The sequence below is a fragment of the Leptonychotes weddellii genome, chromosome 16 (genome assembly GCF_054177405.1).
Source record: "Leptonychotes weddellii isolate Sample4059 chromosome 16, ASM5417740v2, whole genome shotgun sequence".
NCBI lineage: Eukaryota > Metazoa > Chordata > Mammalia > Carnivora > Phocidae > Leptonychotes > Leptonychotes weddellii.
The window spans coordinates 10,128,119-10,150,796 of NC_138384.1; the positions used below are offsets into that span (position 1 = coordinate 10,128,119).

Below are 22,678 nucleotides of genomic sequence, written 5' to 3' on the forward strand. Positions count from 1 at the left end.
GATAGAGAAGAAATATAGTTTATAACCTCTTATACAAAAGTCACCACTATAAACATATATACATGCATTTGTGTGTGAGGTTGTATTTATAAATATAATCATATGTTATTTTACAACCTGCTTTTTAAGGGTTCACAAATAAGTAATGGGCATCTCCCACTGCCAACTAAGTTTACATATATTTTAGCATTTTTATAGATTCACAGGAATCCATTCAAAGAATATTTCACCATGTATTTAATTTTTAAAGCATTTCAAGTCAATAACAATCTAGAAGAAAGAGGGAGATTAAAACAATAATAACCCTAGTTGGTGATCAGAAAAGAAAAGGACAGAGCAGGCTCTTCTTTACAGACCTCAGCCATGTTTTAAAAGGGGGCAGATGTAAGCGGCTATACCTAAGATCCTAAAGAATGAATACTTAGTGTGATACGCGTGAAATTTCTATTTGATTTGCTGCTGCTGAAAGATACTGAATTCATTTTCCTTGATTCTTGTTAGGCTTGACTTTTCCCATTTTTTAATTACAACGTGAAGCCTGGATTGTGGATGTTGTTTAAATTCACCATGTAGTAGCTCTGTCTGATGAACAGTAAGTAACCTATGGTAAATTACATTGTATAGTGAAGTACTGATTTTCATTCAATGTCTAAACAATTTACACTTTTCTCCTCACTAGTCATTCCAGTACAAAGTGAAACAACCCATCAACCCATTCTCTCTAGCGTCCAACATTTTCCCGTAGACAATTCCATCATTATTTTCATTGCTCATAACTTACATGGGGACATGGGATATGGACAGCAGCTCCCTTGGTGGTCCCGTCCTCAGTTCCACCGAGGGACTGACTGCCCTCAGCCCTCAGTCACCCCCCACCCAGATTTCTGACGTAGGGCCACTTCCCCTGCATGTGCACAGAGAACAAAGGGAGGGCTTCTAAGTTAGTGTGTGTGTGTGACTGTGTGGAAGGAAGATGTGAGTGTGTAAGGGCTGTGGGAGTGATCTTATAAGTGTGTGCATGTGTGTGAGTGTGCATATGTATGGATTAATGAGTGAGGAGGTAGAGGAATGCATGTATAAGGAGTATACGTGTAAGGATTGTGTGTGGTAAAGAGCTTTGGGGTGTGTGAGGGAGCACACAAGTGTATACAGACACGTGAGAGGCTGTGTGCAATGGCCGTTCATTTATGTGTGTAAAGAGTGTGTGAGAATGACTGTACAAGTGTGAGTGTGAGCACGTGTGCAAATATATGTACACCTTTACGTGTAGGTTTGATCCACCTTAAAGTTACAGTAAAAAAAGAGCTACACCGTTTAGTTCCCATCAGATTTTTAAGTATATTTTTAATGTTCCTGTGTTTTTAACTGCAATGTATTAAACCATTAAATTATGTGTTTATTATACATAGATTAATAGTAACCACAATAAATGTGAATGTGCCCCCAGGGGGCTATACAGCTCGGCAGGCAGACATTTCCATGGGACTTCCCCGGCCCCGGGGCGCTGAGATTTGATGCAGGCTCTGCTTCTGAGCCATGTCCTCTTAGCCAACTTCCCCTCCCTGTGCATCTGTTTTCATATTTATTAGAAACAAATACGACTAGGAACAAGCTCTGTGGGTTTTTGTGAGGATTACTTTAAGTACATATTAATTAATTAAAAATTCATTTCAGGGAGGGCCCCTCTATCTGCTAAATGGGACGCTGCCCAATTCATAAATCATTTAATAAACACAATTAGATCTTTAAAATTAAAAAATAAATAAGTAAAATTCATTTTAGAACACAGTCCTTGCACACAGTCTCTCACACACGTACACTCTCACAAGCTCACTCACATATCCAAAAGCACCTTACATACTCACACCCTCACACAACTCCTCACACACTAACTCATACAAATGCACACACACACAACCATACTATCCCAACACAGGCTCACACTTGCAGGTCATTCACACATGCATTCCCAGACTCCTTGCACACTCACATCATCCTTACACATAGTCATTCCAACTTAAATACTAATTCATGTTAAGTGCTTAGGATATACCCTGGTAAACAGATTTTTAAAAAGACTTTAATAATGCTTAGAAGCCATGTCAATAGGTATAGCACATAAGACCAAAATAAATGAATATACATCTTCTTCTGAATGTAAGAGGATGAGTCTAGAGGTACTTTTGGAAATCTAAGAGGTAAACAAATGCCAAAATTACTTTGATTTTTGCTATTATTTTTAAGATTACTAGGGTGACCGTTAGTCATAAGTTTCTCCTAAAAAAATAAATCACGTATAGCCAGGATCTATCCATAATTTGCTCACTACTTCTGAGAAGTGTTTTTCAGATGTGGTACTAAAACTATACATTCTGCAATTGCGCTGCATCACAGTCCTCTGTTTTACAAGTGCGTATCTCCCCAGATTCCCTGTGTAAGAGGGCAGCTTCAGAGAAACCCACATTGGAGAAGTGTGCATCAACTTGTACAGAGAGAACTGTCTGCAATCTGAGATGGTCAACATGACTATCACTAATAGTGTGGATGGCCGAACCTTCCCAGGGGGCCCTAACGACTGTTAGCCACTGAGAAGTGAGCCCCACCTTGAGAGAGCTGGCTCAGGGAGCCTTGCCACACGCCCTTCCCCAGATCGGGATTAAGGTTCTAGAGCTGGTGTGGATGTAACTTTGAAAAAGTCACAGGTATTTAGTCCCATAATCAAGCCAATTCAGGTTTACAATCTAAATTCTTTCTTTACATATCATCTTTTATTATAGAAAGATTATTTTCTCTATAAATCAGGTTAAATAAATAAATAATGAATAAATAAATATTCATAGAAAGGAAAGTATGGCCTTCTAATCCGTTGCTAAATGAGATTACAATTACTTTTTTCTACACACAACACAGTATCTATTAGTATTCAAAATAGGATCATAGACACTGATAGACTAATGGTCTACCAGGTATAATATACATATAATATATAATAATATTATATATATAGATGTGTGTTTATGTTGATAAAATAGCTCATACAAATAAAAAGTTATTTTTAAAGCTCAGAATTTATATTTATTCAAAATATACATTGAACACTACTACAGGGTAGGGGCTAAGTCTGTCACAACACTGCTTAGTTTTTTTATCTGTAATGGCCATGACACTCCATTGAACTCAATAATTAAAATTAACACTCTTGATATGAAAGCATGACTGGCAAGATTATTTGGCTAATATGCCCATGCCTAAAAATATTTTTTAATTATTAACTATCAATTTATTGTTTTAATTATTAACTATCAATTGTTGTTTTACTTGTTCTCTACAACTAACTTCCAAATCTTGAATTATCATGCCCTGGAGTGGAGTTCCTACTGCAACTACTTGGTCATCCTTATATCTTGATCAATACTACCACTCCAGACTTCCCCAGAGGAGAGGCTCTTTTTATTTTCCCTGCAGAGAAGACAGTAATGGGCTGTTAAAGGCACACAGTAGGAGCACAGCAACCAGTTAAACTGCTAGGCCTCTGAAAATATTACTCAGCTGTCAGAGAAGCAGTCCGTCTATGACTTAGTGGTACGTGGTGATCAATACTACTGTTACACTGTACTAATTTACTGAGTTTAATGATATATTTTTGATACATTTACACCCATCTAAAATTATAGCAGCAGCAACATTACCTTTTGTAAACTGGTAGCATGTGTACATATAAATAACATGGTCACATGTCTTCCACCTCAATTTTATCCTTGGAAATATGAAGTATAAAACTAAAAGTGTATTTTTCTTTTCCTTTTTTTTTTTTAAGCTTATCTTTCTTATTTCTAATGTGAATATCATCCAGTTCCTGTGGAACAGGTGATGGCAGGAAAGAGAAGTTTAAAAACATATATAAATTTTAATATGCTGCCAAATGTTTGAAAATGGACAGGTCAGGTAAAGAAATGAGATTGCCCTTACCTGTCTGTGATTCCACATGAGTCTATCTGAAGGTCACTGAAGTTTCCAAGGGACCCCTGCTGAACTGAAATCAGATCTACCACCTTGTTACTGATAGAAATGAGTCTCATACATCCCTGAAATCCACCCAGTGGATTTTTACATTTGGATCCAAAGCTGTTGTTAGGACAACCTGACCAAAACAAAACAAAACAAAGTAAATCAGGATATATCATAATGAATCAGGATTTAGTAGCACAAACAACTTCCTTATGAAAAAAGAAAAGAAAAAAGGCACTTGATTAATTTCTTAAAATTAAGAGGGAGGAAGAGCCCCTCACAGCCATCATTAGTTTGATCTAAATGACATATTGCAATTCATACAAAGTATTTCTCTTCATTACCATAGGGTTCACATGAAATCATGTTATTATTATTCTCTTTATTACCCTATGGTAATAAAGAGAAATACTTTGTATTAATAAGAATATATAATAATTATATGGTATAATTATATATTATATATACTATATTATCATTATGTAATATTAAATGATATATTAAACACAGGAACTTAGTCTTTTGGAATGCAAAAAAGGCATAAAGATTGAAAATGTGCACTGTAGATAACAAAAGATAAATCAGTAACAGTGAAATACCTTGGTATTTAAAGCTAACTATTTGGGAAAGGAGCTGTATTGACTTGGAATAAAATTACCAACTATTTAATTAAATACTTTATTTTCATATGCATATAAGAGCCATACACACATGCATTTTAATAAATCATAATGACTTAACGTCAAAAACATTTCACTGTGATTTTATTTATTCTTTGCCTCATAAAAGAATGCTCCATTTATATTGATTTTTTTCTAACACTTATCTAAGACCTGTTTCTAATTATTTAAGTAATAAAGAACTATATTATTAACCATTATTCTCTGGGGTTTAATGATGTTCTAAGTGTTTCTCTAGCCAAGTGAAATAAATAATTTTATGGAGTATGAACACATATATTATACTTAGGTATTTTTCATTAATCTTTCTCTGCTGTTATGGTTGTCAAGCACTATTACAGTTTCAAGAATAAGAAATGAATCAGAAACTTCCTAATTCCTACACAAGCCACACTCTTTTTCTTCCTAATACCTATACAATCCACACTCTTTCCTAATTATAATTAAATATTGTGACTGACGATATTTCCCCTTAATGCTTATTTTCCTAACAAAACACATTAACGTGGCAAGTAAAGGCCAGGAGTCATATTTAAAATGGTTATCAGGTACATTGGAATATCACATTTTAACCAAGGGAGACTTCGAAGTTTCAAATTTGATATATCAAGAAAAGGTGATGAAAGCTCTTGGAGTATCAATTTATTGTACATGGTACAACATACGTTTTCAGTGCTTAAAATTCTTCTGTGGTGTAGGAGATGGTTATTATAACCTCGATATGTTTTCTAGATGACTTATTAACCAATTAAGAATGTTAAAGTAAAAACTGAGAGGATAATAGTTCAATAATATTTGGGGGCGACTACAATATGCCAGGAATATAAACAGCTCTGCTAATCTCCTTTTCTCCAGGTAGTGTTTCCTGACACATTTCAAACCATTTCAGAATAAAATAAATTGTGCAATATGCCTGTAGGGAATAAAACTAAGCAAATGCAGTGACAAAGAAAGATTACGGAACTTTACAGAAAGCACATTGTCATATCATTAGGCACTTCATATTCCTAGCTACAATTTTTAATAAGCAAGAGATTTTAAGAATAAAGAAGGGTTCAAGCCAGGTTCGTCTCATTAGTCTACGATAACAGGCAACCACAAGTTAATATATTGCCAACAGCAGAGAGAAGTTCAGCACTGAACCCGTTTGAGATGGAAGGTCTAAAATATGAAGATTTCCGGGGAATACTTAATGCTGAATTAACGGATGGATCCATTACCGGAGGCAGTGCGCATGTGAAGCACCTCTGAGGATGACAGATAAATTATAATCACTCAGTGTCACCACACCAGAAGATGTCGGCTTTGACTTCATGGTGGTCTAGCCTGTTCACTGGATGGAGCATGTCTGATTTACCCAAGCGGGGGTGTGAGAATTCTACCCAAGGTCTGCTGCCTCTGGTCTGTGCTGCACAGTGTGTTATTCAAGAGCACAAAGATCACATGGGGGAATATTGCAGAAATTAGACGTTTGCCTGCCTTCAATCTGGAGAACCCAGATTTAAAATTTGTAATTTATAAATGATAAAAGTCGAGCACAATGCACCACAATGAAGTCTGAAGTTTTGAAAAAGCACTCAGTTGGAGGGAGAAAAAGTGGAAAACGATGGATAGATAATGGAGTCTGGTATGGCATAGGCGGAATGCTATGATTTCTGAGCAGCCCCCTCTCCCAACATGACTGTCACTCTCAAGACCAGCCTGGAATGGAGGTACAATGCAGGTTGGTGGAAGAGACTGCAGCCACGGTAGGCCAACTCTAGGCTGATAAGATCACTGGAAAGCTGCAGGTGAGTTGAGAGGGTAGTGGAAGAGAACTGATGGGAAACATCTCAGAACATGGGATATTTATTTACTTGAAGATAAACTGGCTGAAGAAGTAACAACTTAAGCAGAGCCTTCCACCTAGATAATACGGATCCTAGTATTATAGGAGGCTCTCAGGCACACAGAGTGGAAGGTTTTCTAGGGCCAAAACCTGTGACAGTTTGCCTTGGGACTCAGGGCATCCAGTGATAAAACTGGGAAGAGTTAGTCACCCCACTCTCCTCCAGTCCACTCCCCACATCCAGAATTGCCAGCCCAAAGGCCTAAGGGGGCTTCCAGAAGGATGGACCTCCTCTACCAGTCTCTGGACCACAAGTCTGGGAAGAACTGCAGAACAGCAGAACTCTCCTCTGCGCTCTGTGGACATCGCCATCCCCTGCAACAAGGGAGGGAGGAGAAGGGCAGGAGAAGGTCCCCTGCTTTCTTTTGGCTTCTTGTTCCCAGCCTGGAAATGTCAGCATGCCTTAATGTGTGCGGGGTGTGTGTTCATTGATCAGTAGAATCTCATGCGCAAAATGTTCTGGAACTGAAGGACACCAATTGAAATGATTGATTAAACAGAGATACCTAAGTAAACCTGTGATTGTGATTTTTTTTTTAAAGTCCTGAAGTTTGAATTTTATTATGGAAGCTTCTACAGTTTATTAGTTAGGAACTCAGAAACACTTTAATAGACACCAAATTATAAAGAACATGAGAGGGAGAATAAAACCCAAATTCAAGACAGTGTTTATCTGGGGAGATGAAGAGATAGGACCCTGGATGGGCAAATGAATGTTGATAATATTATCTTTCTAAGCTGGGAAATGCACATGTAGATATGCATAGTATTCTAATTAGTATCCTTTAAAATGCACATATGATGTAAGAGGACACTGGGTGCAGGGAATATGGGCACTCTCTTCGTATCTTTGCAACTTTCTCATAAATGTAAAACTATTCAAAGATTAAAAGTTTATTTAAATAAAATAGAGTATATCATTTGTACCATAATAAAAACAAGCAAAATTACAGAGTGCACATGTGATGTATTTCACCATAAACTAGGACAGAATGAATAATAGCAATAAAAATTTTCTGCAAAAAACAGGTAGGCATCGTTAAATATGAACATGAGGGATGCAAAATACTTTAAGAACGAGGATTCTATTTTCATGATTTACACTTTTATCCAGTCTATTCACTTCATCTAGTCTTTTTTTTTTTCACATTTAACAATATGCCTGTCTTTAAAATCTCTTTTAGTGCTTCTAAATCTTTTCCTTTGAAGTGAAAGCTCTTAGTTAATTTGTTCTCCATACCTTACCATTTATTAAAGGAATGTGTTCCCATGGATTGCCATAAAATCAATCATATATTCCATGAGGTTTAATAAACAACTTGGTTCAGAAATGAACAAATCTCGCTAAAGGAGGCAATTACATCTTTTAAGACTGTCGCCATATGTGCTGCCATTCACAGCAACGGATTAGGCAGGGGTTTTCTTTGTTTGTTCCTCTTTTTTTTTTTTTGAGGAACTGTTTATTTTCCATCGACCTTATTTCCATTTTGTTTGCCTTTGTGGAAGAGCAGCTTAAGACCACTCAGGTGTTGCTCCTACCCATTCAGTGGCCAGAGCAGCCTGCGACTTCAAGTTGGGAAGCAGTGAGCTCAGAAGCTGGAGCAGTCCGTTCACCCTGAAATTCCTCCGTGGTCACAGCCTTTTCAGCCGCGCTCTGCTCCTCCTTTTCAATCCCTTCAGGAACTCTGCAGAAGCAGAGCTCAGGTGCCACGCATGCGCAGAACATCCCGGGCCGGCACCCACCCCATCAGACCCACTGACTGAGCTTCCCTGTTGTTGCAAGGGATGGCGATGTCCGCAGAGCGCAGAGGAGAGTTCTGTGCTCCACAGAGCGATGGTAGGCAGGTGAACTTGAGACGCCTCTGTGAGAGGCTGGTGGTCAGGCCTGGGATCAGTCACCACCAGAAGTCTCGGGCCCCGGAAGGCTGGCTGGATCTGGTCAGTGGAGGTTCCAGTGGGGACACGGCCGGCAGTAGGCGTGGCTCCAGGGGCAGCAGCGTACTTCAGCCCAGCGCACGGGCCAGGATTCCTGGGTGATAGGACCCTGACATCAGCCAGGTTTTCAACGGCAATAATGGCACGAGCTGCCAGCAGAAGCTTCTCGCAGGTTCTCCTCAGATTCATGAGGTAGCCTCCGTCACCTCTCCTTCTGTAGATGTACTGTGGTTCCATTCGGAAGTCAAGGTTGGTGCCACCCACGCGGGTTCCTGCCGCGAGGAATCTGAGGACATCCTCCTCCTTCATTTGCAGGTCATCGAGGGCTCCAGACATTGTGAAAGTTTCCCTTTAAGTTATGACAGGAATACCGTATGGACCCCTCCCTGGGTAGCACGGAAAGTGTTCGTTCTTAGTATCAGATGAACGATGCATGGTCTGTGTGCTTACTGTCAATTCTTAGGAAGGAATTTGTATTTTATTGATGAATAATAAAGATTGCGCTACGGCCACCAAATTCAAAGGCGATTCTAGACAGAGGTGACTATTAAAATTCAAAATAACAGCAATAAGAAACACACCAAATCATGATTAGAAATAAGTCTTACTACTACTACTACCAGTTTTACAACTTTGCCTTTCTACTGGCAAATCACATTTTATTTTAATTTTCCAGTGGTAAAGACTCATTTCCATTTCCAAGGTTTTCTTTTTCAAGCTTTTAGTTCAATCAAACATCCAGGGCAGGTAAATGCTTCATTTGTTTTTGTTCTCTTAGAGAGATGGCCTGGTGTTGAAGGTTGATGCCCTAATTTCATCAAATGTATCAGTGCATTATTACTTAGCAATGAACAGAGGTTTCTATGGCTAATTAGGTTAGATTATTTGCCATTGGCATAATACTGTCCTTCTGCATTGGGCAGTAGGAAAGCAATACGGATGCTCCAGAGGAGCTAAGAGCCATATGCAGGAAAATACTGCAATAAAATCAGCCCATAAAATCTGAAAAAGCCATATAAGAACCATTTCACACTAGGAAAATATAACAAAGTTTGAAAGTGAGAACTGAAGACGGTTGTCTATTTGCAATCATTCTCATTGTCGAAATTGTAAACATAAGTAAATCACATCTAAGAAATGCATCTTAGGTCATAGTTGGTCATCTTGATTCACTCAACATTTCCATGTTCAAAGACAGTGAGAAATTACCATACTATTGAATTGGTTAAAACATGATGACATCTCCAAGACACAGGGGGGAGTAACTGCAAATAGGGGTCAATTGCCCGTATGGCCTGACCTTTTCTCTTACCTCCGAAATAATAGGTACCACCTGAATAAATCTGCTCAGGCCCCAGGGAAGAAGCAGCAGAGGCTACTTGGCCATCTACCACCAGACTCAGGTGATTCCGTTTGGCAGATAAGGAGATGGAATGCCACTGCCCGTCATTTAATCCAACACCTGGGGAGACGAAATCAGTTAAAAGAGATCTCTCTCAGCGCTCACCATCCAGACACCCCATCCCTCCCACCCCCCACCACTCCAGCAACCCTCAGTTTGTTTCCTGAGCGCTGTGAATAGTACAAGACTGTTGAATCACAGACCTGTACCTCTGAAACAAATAATACATTATATGTTAAAAAAAGAGAAGAAGAAGAAGAAGAAGATAGCAGGAGGGGAAGAATGAAGGGGGGGCGTATATCGGAGGGGGAGATGAACCATGAGAGACTATGGACTCTGAGAAACAAACTGAGGGTTCTAGAGGGGAGGGGTGTGGGGGGATGGGTTAGCCTGGTGGTGGGTATTAAAGAGGGCACGTTCTGCATGGAGCACTGGGTGTTATACGCAAATAATGAATCATGGAACACTACATCAAAAACTAATGATGTAATGTATGGTGATTAACATAATAAAAAAAATAAAATTTAAAAAAAATAAAAAATAAAAGAGATCTCTCTCAACAGTGAACAGTATAAGTAGTTAGAAACCAAATAGACATTGCCCAATCAAGCACAGCACTCAGTATATTAATAAAAGGAAACAGAAAGACAGGAAAAGGAGGCAAGTGGGTACCCTCTTGTGGAAAATGGTGTGTTATTCTTTTCTTAGGGCCTCAATAAAAAGAACAAAATCCCCAACTTTGGACAAAGTCCTAAGTAGTTAAAATCTTCCAACTATTTGGCATGGACAGTTTTCAGCTTCCATCGTGTACTTTACCTTTTACAGGGAGGGGTTTGGGAAGAGCACAGATATTTTCCAAAATTCTCGGTTAGACCCAATAAAATGATTTATCTGCTTTTTTATATTCTTGTGTAGTCATCTTTTATAATATTATATATTTAGCAATGTACATCAAGTCAATCATTACAAAAATTACTATAATGAATATTGAAAGTTTTCCCATATAATATGAAGTTAAAAAATAAAGCAGTGTGTAAAACCACATTTACATCGTCAATCCTCATGGTGTGTAGATTCCATATTTGCAAATTCACGTACTCACCAGAATTTATTTGTAACCCCAAAATCAATACTCAGGGCATCTTTGGAATCATTCACAGAAATGCACAGAGCAGTGAATAAATTGAGTTCACCGACACATGTGTTTCCAGCTGAGGTTAAACAAGGAAACGCTTGTTGCAGCTCTCATATGTGAACATGCTTCCCACATTTTTGTGCTTTTGGTTGGTGATTTTGCCATTTAAAAGAGCCCAGGCATAGTGATGAAGTACTGTCTGGTGTTCCTAAATGCAAGAAGGCTGTGATAGTGCCTCAGAGAAAATAAACATGTTATATGAACCTCATTCAGGCATCGGTTATAGTGAATCTGGCCACGAGTTCAATGTTAATGGATCAACAATATATATTAAATAAGGTATCTTTAAACAGAATCACATATAAAAGCAAGGTTATATATAGACTCGTTGACAAACATGTGACCAGAAGGTCACAGGAACCTAACCCCATAATTCCCCTAGGAGTGGAAGTTCAATATTTGCTAATTCAATGTTCACAATGACTTTACACAACATAACTACTGCAAATGATGAGAATCAACTACATATATATAATTCTAATGATATTCTTACTTTTTGTATAAATATGGGGAAGGGCTGGAAGTAAATACCCCTAAACAGTAATTTTTGCATAATGGAAAATTGTGGTTTTTATTCATTTTTATATTTTCCCTGGATTTTTCAAGATTATATATATAACCAAAAGTTGCATTAATCAAAAATCAAAGTATTCTCTTCACCCCTAAAAAACAGTCTCCCCTCCCTCCCAAGGCAGCTCTAGTTTGATGAATCCATTAGATGACTTAGCCCTTTTCTTCTTTAAGGGAATTAAGTCTACAAAGGTTCTATGTCTGAATATCAGCAAACAGGTGGACTCTAAGCATCTCTATTGTGGATTTACCAGTAAGGTTTATACCCATTGAATACTCAATGCTGTATGATTTTGTATATCAAATTAGTAAACTAAAATAGGAGTACTCTATTAAACCCAAAGGTCATGGCCTCTTTTCTGATACAATGTACAATGTACAATTTCTTTACGTCCCCAGCTATTTTTGACCACAGGCTTTCAGACAGAAAATGTGTAGAAGCTCCCTTAGGCGATTAAGCTCTTTGCCCTGGATTTATTTAGTATAATACAAATTGCATCCTGGGCACCGAAGCTCATTTTTATACTACATCCAGGAAGCAAAAAAGATTTTCAAAGACCCAACTGGCTTAGTTTGTGAAAGGTGATGAGAAAGACCTGAAAACTGAAAAATGTAGGTTAGATACTTTTAGACACATTTTCTAAGAGTGGGCTCTGGAAATAGACGATTGAAGAGTTATATAATTCCTGACGGTATGAGATTGGACTAAAATAAATCAAATGCCCCAGATTTGTCATCTAGAGCTTCCTTTAAGAGGATACATTTAGAGTGAAAGTCCTTGTACTGAGCTTTGCGTCACACGCAATGACGCCTCCCACCCTCCCTCCGCCACCATGCGCCACCACGCACCGCCTATCGGCTCTCTCAAAGATTGGACATGCCTGTAAACATAATTCTGCTTCTGTTATCTTATCTTAGGCTTTTTATCGGTCCAGGACAGTGCTTCTCAAGCTACCTGTAGTGACGAACATTTTCTTTCCTGGCCTAGAGCAGACTGATACTTTCATAAAACTGAGGGAAAGTTAGTAAAAATTAAATAAAGAAGACATAAAATACAAGCCCAGCATCCATATGCTTGGATGGCACAGCAAGATCTTATTGCTCTAACAGGTTCTTAGAACTTAATGCCAAGGTTTACGCTCCTCTTGGAAACAAATATTTCACTGAATTGAGTGTTAGTCCAGGGACCACGCTTTTGAGTAGCAGTGCTCCAGGTATCCGCTGGGTGGCGCATGCTGCAGGATTAAAGTCAAAGCTCGGGAATTTCTTCCTGTCAATACAGAAGCCAGTTTAGATTAAGAGCAAAGACTGCTAGGACAGCCGCTCTGTCATCTGACACAGTTAAGTCACCCCCCTCACCAGCCAGCACGTAGTGAAGTTGTGCTGTGTTTGGGGGGGGAACCACTGGAAAGCTCTTCCCAAGCCTCACTTATAACAGACACCACTGACTTAGGAGGAGGAGGCTTGTTACCCATCAGTGGGATTTATTATGTAAATTAAACAATGAAAAGTCCAATTAATTTCTTTCTCTTAACTTGACATAATAAAAGGATAATTTTAAAATTAGGTTCTATTTTTTTTTTAAAGTATACAACTCTTTCCCGCTTTTAGGTCTGATGAGAGGGAGCCCCTTAAAAGACCACACCACTGTAAAAGAAGGGAAGGAGAAGAATCACAGAATTTATACTTTTTCTTGTTCATGTTATCAGGTAAGTAAATGCTAATTTGAGGACTGCTCCCACCACTCATAAGTTTTGAGTCTGGGGGAGGGGCATGTTATTGGTATAATAAAAAAAATAATAACAACAGTTTTTATGGATTTCATAACAGGTATTGTGTGCTTTACATGCATTGTGTATTTACTCTTCAACACTGCTAGTATTATGCTCATTTTAAATATGGGGAAAATGCTCAAATAAGAACAACAAATTATCCAAGGTAATGTCCAGCTGGTAAGCTGATTTCAAAACCCATGCTGTTCTCTGCCTGCAGGACAGGCGGTGCCTTTATTTTTTTGCTTTTGTAAGTAATTACAAGAGAAACCAAAAAGCAGCCCCCAAACTGCTAGGAAGTGGCCTGGCACTCTGAGGAGGCCTCGGTGGTATGAGAAGTTGGCGGGCACTCAGGGCTAGGCCTTGGTGTTCTCTCGCTGAACACAATCTCATAGAACACCAATATTAGTCAAGGAAACTACAATGAAATTGGACCAAAAAAAAAAAAAAGTCAAGACTACTTCATAATCTTGTGTAAACCCAGACAATATCAAGGCTATTGTGAAAACCACAAAAATACCAAACTTCCTCTTCTGGATAATATGAATGACAACCTATTTTATTTTTTTTATACCAATCACAGCTTTGGCCTTATTTCATTCCTCCATCCTAGATAAGATTTACAAAGATACCTCATCACACAATTACCCTCACTTCCTAGCAACATTTAATTCAGAGGAGTTCTCCACTTCCTTGAAACCTCCCCCCAAATAAGCTAACAACCCAAATTAACACCTTTATATGAAGACACGCCCATGGCTCCCCAGGGTGTGTGTCATACTTGCTGCAATAAGCAATAAACCCACAACTTGTTTGATTACAGGTATGTTCATTGTGGACTTTGGATGGAAAGCACTGACAACTCTAAATGGAATTATGAAAGAATAGAAAAATAAATAGAAGTGTTTGGAATTATAGGTAGTAGGGGAGAACAGTTAACTGTTTACCAGAACTCTCTCCCTCTCCCTCTCTTCTCTTCTCCCATCCTCTTGCCCTCCTCCTCCTTCTTTCTCTCTCTTTCTCTATCTCTGTCTCTCCCTCTCTCTCTTTTTCTCACCTTCTCAGGTCCAACCACATAAACACACAAAATACAGAAGGAGGAAAATGATTTACATCTGCTCCTCGTATACAATCTTCTGGTACCAACCCTAAGTTGCTACAAAGAAACTGTGACAGTTTAGCCACCATCACTCTTCTCATAAGACTATAATAGGCATCCATGAGATAAGATGTAGAAAGAAAAAAAGCCTGCTGTATGGGGTAGGTTCTTTGCAAAGGTGCAAAAGGTGCTTATACATAGGCTATTGCTCAAGGAGCAACTGAAGGGTTTTTCCCATTTTTAAATATCTTTAAGAACTCTGAAACAGTGTCAGAAATTCCTATATCCATTAACTATATTCACTAACCAGAAGTAAAGTTCCAGGCCATCAGACAGCGCTTGTCAAGATGAAAATATGGAGATCACTGGTGCCAATCACTTTAGGAAAAAGAGGGAGTTTTGGGGAGTGACAGGTTTACAATCTGAAAGTAGGAATATTTTAAAAATGAAAGGGAAGAAGGTGGAATAAAACAAGGCTTCTTCTGGGTTAGGCAAATCAAGAGGGCTGCTCCTCTGGTAGGGCCACAAGAATCATGAAGGTCTAGTAAATTAAAAATGTCAGAAACATCTCTTACTCTGCACGCCTGCATCACCAGGGCCTGCTCATGACGGCAAGAAGCTGCTTTATAGGCCTGATTTTCACCTTCAGGCAAAAGCAGCAGCAAAAACACTAAATCATAGCAGAAATTTCAAATTCTACAATAATGAGTTTGCTTTAAATAAGAAAATATAACCACACTGTTCATTGGGTCCTTGATGCCATCTGAACAATTGTTGCTTTGACATCTATAAAAGCGACAAAGACTGGAAATATTTTGTGTCATGAGGGGTTTTGTAATACTGCAATACCTTTTATAATTTAGACTAGTATCTTTAATATTTCAAAAATGATACAGGCTGACAGTATTTTCAAAGAATTTCAAGTGACAATTTGCCAAACTGTATAGCACATTAAAAATTTATCCTGCTAATTCAAAGATTTGAATAATTCGGTTCTTTCTCAACACAATTTAATTGTTATTCTACTGCAAAAGACATAAAAATTTTGATTCTTTAAAACATACAAGATTAGTAATTTACATCTTCAGTAGCTAAGAAAAACTGAGCCACCCTTACAGGATGGAAAGCTTTAACATAATATGATACAAATCCATGAATAAGTACCTGATTCCCTTTAAAGAGTCATTATAATACATTCTGACAAAGGACTTAATTCTTGAACACTGTACATGTGAAAGCCTTCCCCATGAGAAAACCAATGAACCACTCACCCAACTACCATTTATGTACTCCATTTTCAAGTGCAAAAGGTGCTTGCCTCACTGAAACTGGCCAAAATTAATATTTTTCAAGAAACTGGAAAAATGGGAGTGGGGGAGTTGGTAAGTCAAGGCCTACTTGCATAATCTGAAGTATAATGATTTTTCCTATCTTGGCATTCATCCATAGTCAAGGTTCCTTGTTATTAGCTATGGAAACAATCATACTGAGTCCTCTGATGCTATAATGGATTACATTACATACAAATTTAAACATTAATTTAGAGATTTTTAAATCATTCGGAGTATTCTACATAGACTTCTGCCTAGTAATTTAATAAATATTCATGCCTGTAATGTGTTTAGAAATGGACTAGCTTCATGGGGCTCACTATAGTAACATACTGAAGCAGTTTCTTTAAGATGTTGAAAGAAGGCTATGAATATAACCACTCCTTAGGATGTCAAATAAATCACAGTAAATGACACATTAATGACAAGCTTACATTTTTAGGCCCTCATTTTAGGGAGCCTGTTAATTATTCATATGGCACTGATTAATTTATTTCCTTTTGTCAAACCTGCAAATCTACCACATTTTGAGCATTACATTAAAAAGTCACAACATAGTGGCTATTAAAAATTATAATTAATATTGAACTTTCGGCTCCCACATTTAAGCTGCAGTGATATATTGAACAACAAAAAAGATACATAAAGACTATGCATTTGTGCATCCATCTGTATACTTGTTCTTCCTGTATTTAGTTTCTGACTGTGATCTAACTGATTTTTCCTCTCTCAGTCATATTCTATTAATTTGGTGATAGTTAATATAGAGGAGTAGTACAACAGCATCTTTAATTTTTTTTAAAGATCATTTATTAAACTGATGTAGCCATTTACCCCAATGTGACCTCTAGTTGCTTGGCTCGGGTGTTATTCCACATATGTGAAAATGTGATGGAGATCCCTTGTCAAGAACTATATAATTTTAATGAAGAGACAAAAATATCCTTCACCCAAAGCACTGACCTAAATTAGACATTAATTTTCTAGATACTCATATAGTCTCCTTAATTATAGTACTTCAAATCATTATGATACCGTATTGCCTAGAAGTGGAGAGAATCCCATTTGGTGCCCAAATGAAGAACTTGGCATGAATCTTTTCATCCTCCCCAAATATATCCAACTCTGTACAAAATACATCAGCAAGTGAAGATATTTTGACTAATCGTTTCAGTTTTACATCACACACGAATATAGAAATAGAGATACAGATCCAAGAAACACCTCTCCTTTTCTCTCATGGACCAGATAAGGCTAATGGCTGTGTTAGACAGAGCCTAGTCTTCCCCTGAAGATGCGCAGTAAACTTTTGGATCCATTTCAAAGTCTTTCGCATTTTTCCCCAAAACACATTTCCTCAGAATATGGTCACTTATCTGGAGTGGGCAAGAAGGTCATGAAAGGACATTTCTATTCCCTCATAACTATCATTTGGTTAATAAGAACTGCTAGTGTCGAAGCCATATTTAAAAGGAAATTGGAATCAAGGTCCTGTAAGGCAGAACACTGATAAAATCTTATTAACTCAAGTATTCATTTATTAAGCAAATACTAATTTTTTGGTTATGCATAAAATTTTACGGAAAAGGGACTGAGAGATAATGAAATCTTTCAAACCCATATGCTTTGCCTGCAGGAACACACTTATTACCTGCTGTGATGTCACTGGGTAATTTTCCTGGCTGGAAGAGATTCAGCTTAAGTTTTCCATCATTAAGAAAGAGGAGGAGACTCCCTGAAACCAGCTGAAGTTCGCTGAATAGCAGAAGTCCTGCCTTGTTCCAGGTTCGAAATTGAAACGTGGCCAAAAGCTCGTCCTCCCCGGAAAAGCCTGGCAGGGCTAAGTAACTCCTAGGGCTGAGAAAAGTCACAGGCACAGACTGTGATTGTGAACAGGAAAACGACACATTTCCCTGAGAAGAAAGCAAAAGAAAAAGCTTTAAGAATGGCTCACATCATTTTAGTAATAGAAATGGAAGTATTCACAAAGGCCGTTTTTCGATCTATTATCCTTGGTTTAAAACAACAACAAATTGCTATCAACATGAAAAATCAAATCCTTGCCATATATCTTAAAGGCTCTTCAAATCTTGTGATAGTAAAATCTTTCCCTAGGTTCTTGGTGAAATCTGTTTTCCCCCAGCTCTCAACTTCTATAAAGGGCATCTAACTCAATGCCATTGAAGTCAATAAAAATTTATTTAAGCGAATTCTTTGTTTTTGTCTTTTCTTGGCTTTCCACTCCCTGGGCTCTGGGTGAAATCCTTTTCTCCTGCATCCTTTGATGCCTTTGGTTCTAATCCACCCCATAACATACCCAATATTAATGAGCTACTGTTTATCCTTCTGTATTTTTTTTCATATTTTTCTCTTTTCCCATTGGAACTCTTATTTATATATATAATATATATATATAGTTTCAGTTTTATGTTCAGCTATATGTACATAAGCACATACTTAGATATATGTTGACAATATACCTACACACTAGGCATTATTTATTTTACAAAAATAGGAGCTATGTTTTAGAACTAAAAAATACCTTACAGAAATCACTTTGAGCCTGGCATAAGCCTAATTCCTTCTTTTTGTTGATTGCATAATACTCTATTATGTGAATAGTCCAACTTTTACTCAATTGTTTTCCTGTTAATGTGCTTGTTTCCAGGTTTTACCTCTCCCAGAAACGCTATAATAAATAACTCTGCACGCTCCTATGTGTATTTTCAGTTCTACAGAAGAGGGTTCTAAGTGCAAAACTATATATACCTATATGTTTTAATAAATATTTCCAGCTTCTTTTCCAAAAAGAAGTTAAAATACTCCACATTTCTACTGGTAATATATAAGGATATCCTTGTCCCCACATCCTTGGCAGGAATAGGTATTATAGGATCTTTTAAATCTGCACAAGTTCAATGACAAAATGCCAATGTTATATATCATTTTTATTTATCTTGCATTTACCTGACCAACAGTGAATCTGAGCATTTTTCATGAGTTCGTGGCTCTTTTGGACTAGCTTTCCTCAGAATGGTCTGTTTATATCCTTAGCACATTTTTCCTTTTTTTTTTTTTAATATTTATTTATTTATTGTGGAGAGAGAGAGAGAAAGTGAGCACAAGCTGGGGGAGCAGCAGAGGGAGAGGGAGAGAAGCAGACTCCCTGCTGAGCAGGGAGCCCGACGCGGGGCTCGATCCCAGGACCCTGAGATCATGACCTGATGTGAAACCAAGAGTCAGATGCTTAACTGACTGAGCCACCCAGGCGCCCACATTTTTCCTTTTATGTTTTACATTGGACACTACAATGTATAATGTACTACTCACATTCCTTTATTTTTTTAAAAGATTTTATTTTTAAGTAATCTCTACACCCAATGTGGGGCTTGAACTCAAAACCTTAAGATCAAGAGTCGCATGATCTACTGAATGAGCCAGCCAGGTGCCCCAACCTTCCTTTATTTTTAAAACATTTATTTTAAAACATTTTTGGCTTTTTCTTATCATTTCTTATCATTATGCTTGTATCATCAGATTAACATGTATTATTTCTCATCTAATGGTTTATTATAAAATTTATTTATTATAAAATCTATTATAAGATCTTCAAGATACCTTAGAATTGCATAAATTTTCATTAAAATACTATAGATATATAAATTATTCTCCTACTAGAGTAAAATAGATAGTTAAGGATTTCAAAAAACTTTAAGGTCTAAATTATTTAGAAATAATTAAGCACATTCCTTAACAGGCTTCAGAAATTAATATAAAACATATTTATTTTTCCTGAAAGTAATCTTTAACATGTTTTCCAAATACAGATTTGAAAAGTCAGTGAAATTGACTTTTAGAAGGATACATTTTGGAATTAAACCATTTGGTCTTGGTTAAACAAAAATATTTGGTTATACTGTGATTCTGTTAAAAGTGAATTAGCTTTCATTGTGGACAAATATCTTGTCCCAGTGAATGAAATAACAAAAGTGGGAAAATAAACTACACTGACCCAAAATGTAAAGGCAATTAGAAACTAACAAACCTCGTAAAACTGGAAACATTTTACCAGCTGCAGTTTGGTCTGATGCTTCATTTGGACGGCTGCCTGCTACCTTGCAAGCAGCAAATCCTCTTGCCATTGAAAAGTGGGTGTTAGCTGCATGAGCGGTTTCTGGAAACTCGTTTGCCCATGAAACACATCTATCTACAGTTTTTTGGGTTTTTTTTTTCCTTTTAAATCATCTTCCCTTTTATAAAAAAAAATAACTAAAAATCTTTCTGGATGGTATACTCCTACAAATACTACCAATTCACACAGAGAATCAGGAATAAAATCTTTTGTAAACAACAAATCTTCCCATGATACGCTTTGGAATTGGCTGACATAGCACGAGCTTAAACAGATATATCCTGAATTTTGAACAATTAAAGAAATGTATTGAAATGGATCTGTGTGTCTGCTTATCTATCATGAAGCTGGTTAAACTGGAAACCATGTTTCCCAGAACCCCCTTCCATGGCTGGTTCTGGTGAAAAGTGAGCCCAAAACGGAGCTTCTGTGATATTTGAGTCAAAAGTGAAATGCCAGCCATTTTCTTCCAAAGCGTTTTGAAGGATGATCACAGAGGAGCTGGTTTGTTCCAGTTTGTCCTGGCTCTCCTCCACTATGCTCTATCTCTTCTTCCTGACAGCTGGCCTCCACATTCCAGGTCCTCTGTTAAGATCCAAGTCCTAAAATAGATCCCTTGTTCATAAGACTCATAGTGGTGCTGCTTCCCTGACTGAACCCTGACCAGTACAGTCATATTTAAAATCTGTTGCATTTCCACAGAATTAGAATATAATGCAGGCTGACCAACACTGGTATTGGAACAGACTGGCAGATGCAGTGTTGTAACAGCCTATTCGTTTCTCTTATTTGTTATGAATGACCATGGCAAAATACAGTTTTCAAATGCCTCTCTAATATACATGGATGTTATCTGATTCTAGGAACTTGGCATGCTTATTTAGGGAGTTTGTCAGGGAATATCTTATTAAGGAAGTTACACAGCAAAGAAATTAGCCCCCTGGAGTAATAACATCACAGAATTAAATTATCAACTGTAAAAGAAAAATGCTTTACTTTATATAAAAATAAAATAATCATGCACTGTGCATTATAATTCCTTTAGATAGGATTAATCCTTTCCATGCATATTGCCTAGCAGAGAAAATTTTTAAAAGAGTAATTTCTAAAACATCGTATCATGTGGGAATCCAAACTGGAGAAGGTTTTTTTGCGTGGAAAAGTAACATAGTTTCACTCATTCATTTACATGAAGATTCTCTTACCATAGTGATGATCTCTGGTTTTTGTCGCTTGGCCAGATCAATGACATCTACTCCATTATAATAAAGGTTTTCTAGACACCCATGAAAATTCTTACGGGGGAATGACACTGATTTTCCAGGTGCTGGAATCCCTCCAAAGCTGATCTTAGAAAGAAAAATGGCATCAATAATATTGTTTAGTGATTTTCTGATAATCTGCTTAAATAATTATAATTAGCCGCTATAGCTTTAATCATCACAGATAAATCAATTTTTCATCACTCTACACTGCCATATTGCTAATTTCATATGGATATTTTTAAAAATTAAAATGCAGATTTGAAAACAAATTTACATGCATTCAGTTTTCATTTGCACGAGAGCTTGATTATTCTTACAAGTTACTAATCACATCTGGATTTGATGTTTATTGGTTGATGAAGAAAAATGCAGCTCTATATCCATGGTAAGCCTCTGTTTAATAACATAACTGGTTATAATGGCATTATGTTTTATCTACATTTCCAGCACATATTGGTTATTTGTGCATTTGAATCAATTGATAATCTATTCATTACTACAACCTCTCCATAAATCTACACTGCTCAAGGATGCCCTACAGCACAAAAAAAAAAAACCACGCAACACATTCTATATCCACTTCTGGTAATACAATCTCCTGGACATTTCCTATGTGATAATCTGTGACTATACATTTCAGGTAATAAAGAAAATCTCTCTCTGTAAGAGTAGGTTAACATATTGTCAGAAAGATGAAGCATCAGTAGTATCTGCCCAAATCTGCCATTGTGAGTTAGGTCACCTTGGGAAACACTTCGCCGGGACTCGGAATTATTCTGAAAGAGGCGAGGGGTGCTCCCTACAATATATTTTCTTTTGCATGGCTACGCAACATACACATCATAAAAATCCGTATTAATTGAAACGTAACGGTCACACCTCATAATCAAGGTCCAGGTAACTGAATTCTCCCTGGGCGTGGAAACGGTGCCTGTGCTCATCCACTGTAAAGTTGACTTGTTTGCCCACGCGCTGGATGAGCACGGAGTGCCAGTGCTGATCGTCCAGCAGGCTGCCCAGGGTGAGATTGATGAGCGTGTGAGTGGAGGGCAGTTTGGCTTCACCTGAGAAGAGAAAAAAAATAACGGCACCATTATTCCCAGTCAAAAAAAAAAAAAAAAAATTTCCCCCTTGTGGACCAGCATCTCTCATAACTCATAATAATTGCAATCTCCTTCCTTGCATTCCATCCAAAACACTAGTATGGATCTACCTGAAGTTTGAATATAATATCCTCTCAACCTTGTTGTAATTTCTTCCACTGTTAATTCTTTTTATTAGTAGTTCCCATCACATGCTCATTTGCAATGTAAATTTTATCTTTGCTACAACCTCATTATTTTTACTACCTCAATATTTTCAATGACTTTCTTCATGATGTTTGAAAACAGCTATGTAGTT

General features: G+C 37.4%; 1 protein-coding gene across 2 annotated transcripts in view; it reads right to left on the reverse strand.

Moving 5' to 3' along the window:
* Positions 1 to 22,678, reverse strand: part of CNTNAP4 (contactin associated protein family member 4) — a 178,087-nt gene that overhangs the window by 77,956 nt on the left and 77,453 nt on the right. For both annotated transcript variants that reach the window (XM_081806346.1, XM_081806345.1), the window contains exons 4-8: positions 22,157 to 22,341; positions 21,218 to 21,361; positions 17,532 to 17,793; positions 9,824 to 9,973; positions 3,970 to 4,141 (exon numbers count right to left, since the gene is read on the reverse strand). In XM_081806346.1, coding sequence (XP_081662472.1) covers positions 3,970 to 4,141; positions 9,824 to 9,973; positions 17,532 to 17,793; positions 21,218 to 21,361; positions 22,157 to 22,341 — 913 coding nt within the window. The remainder of the gene's footprint in view (positions 1 to 3,969; positions 4,142 to 9,823; positions 9,974 to 17,531; positions 17,794 to 21,217; positions 21,362 to 22,156; positions 22,342 to 22,678) is intronic.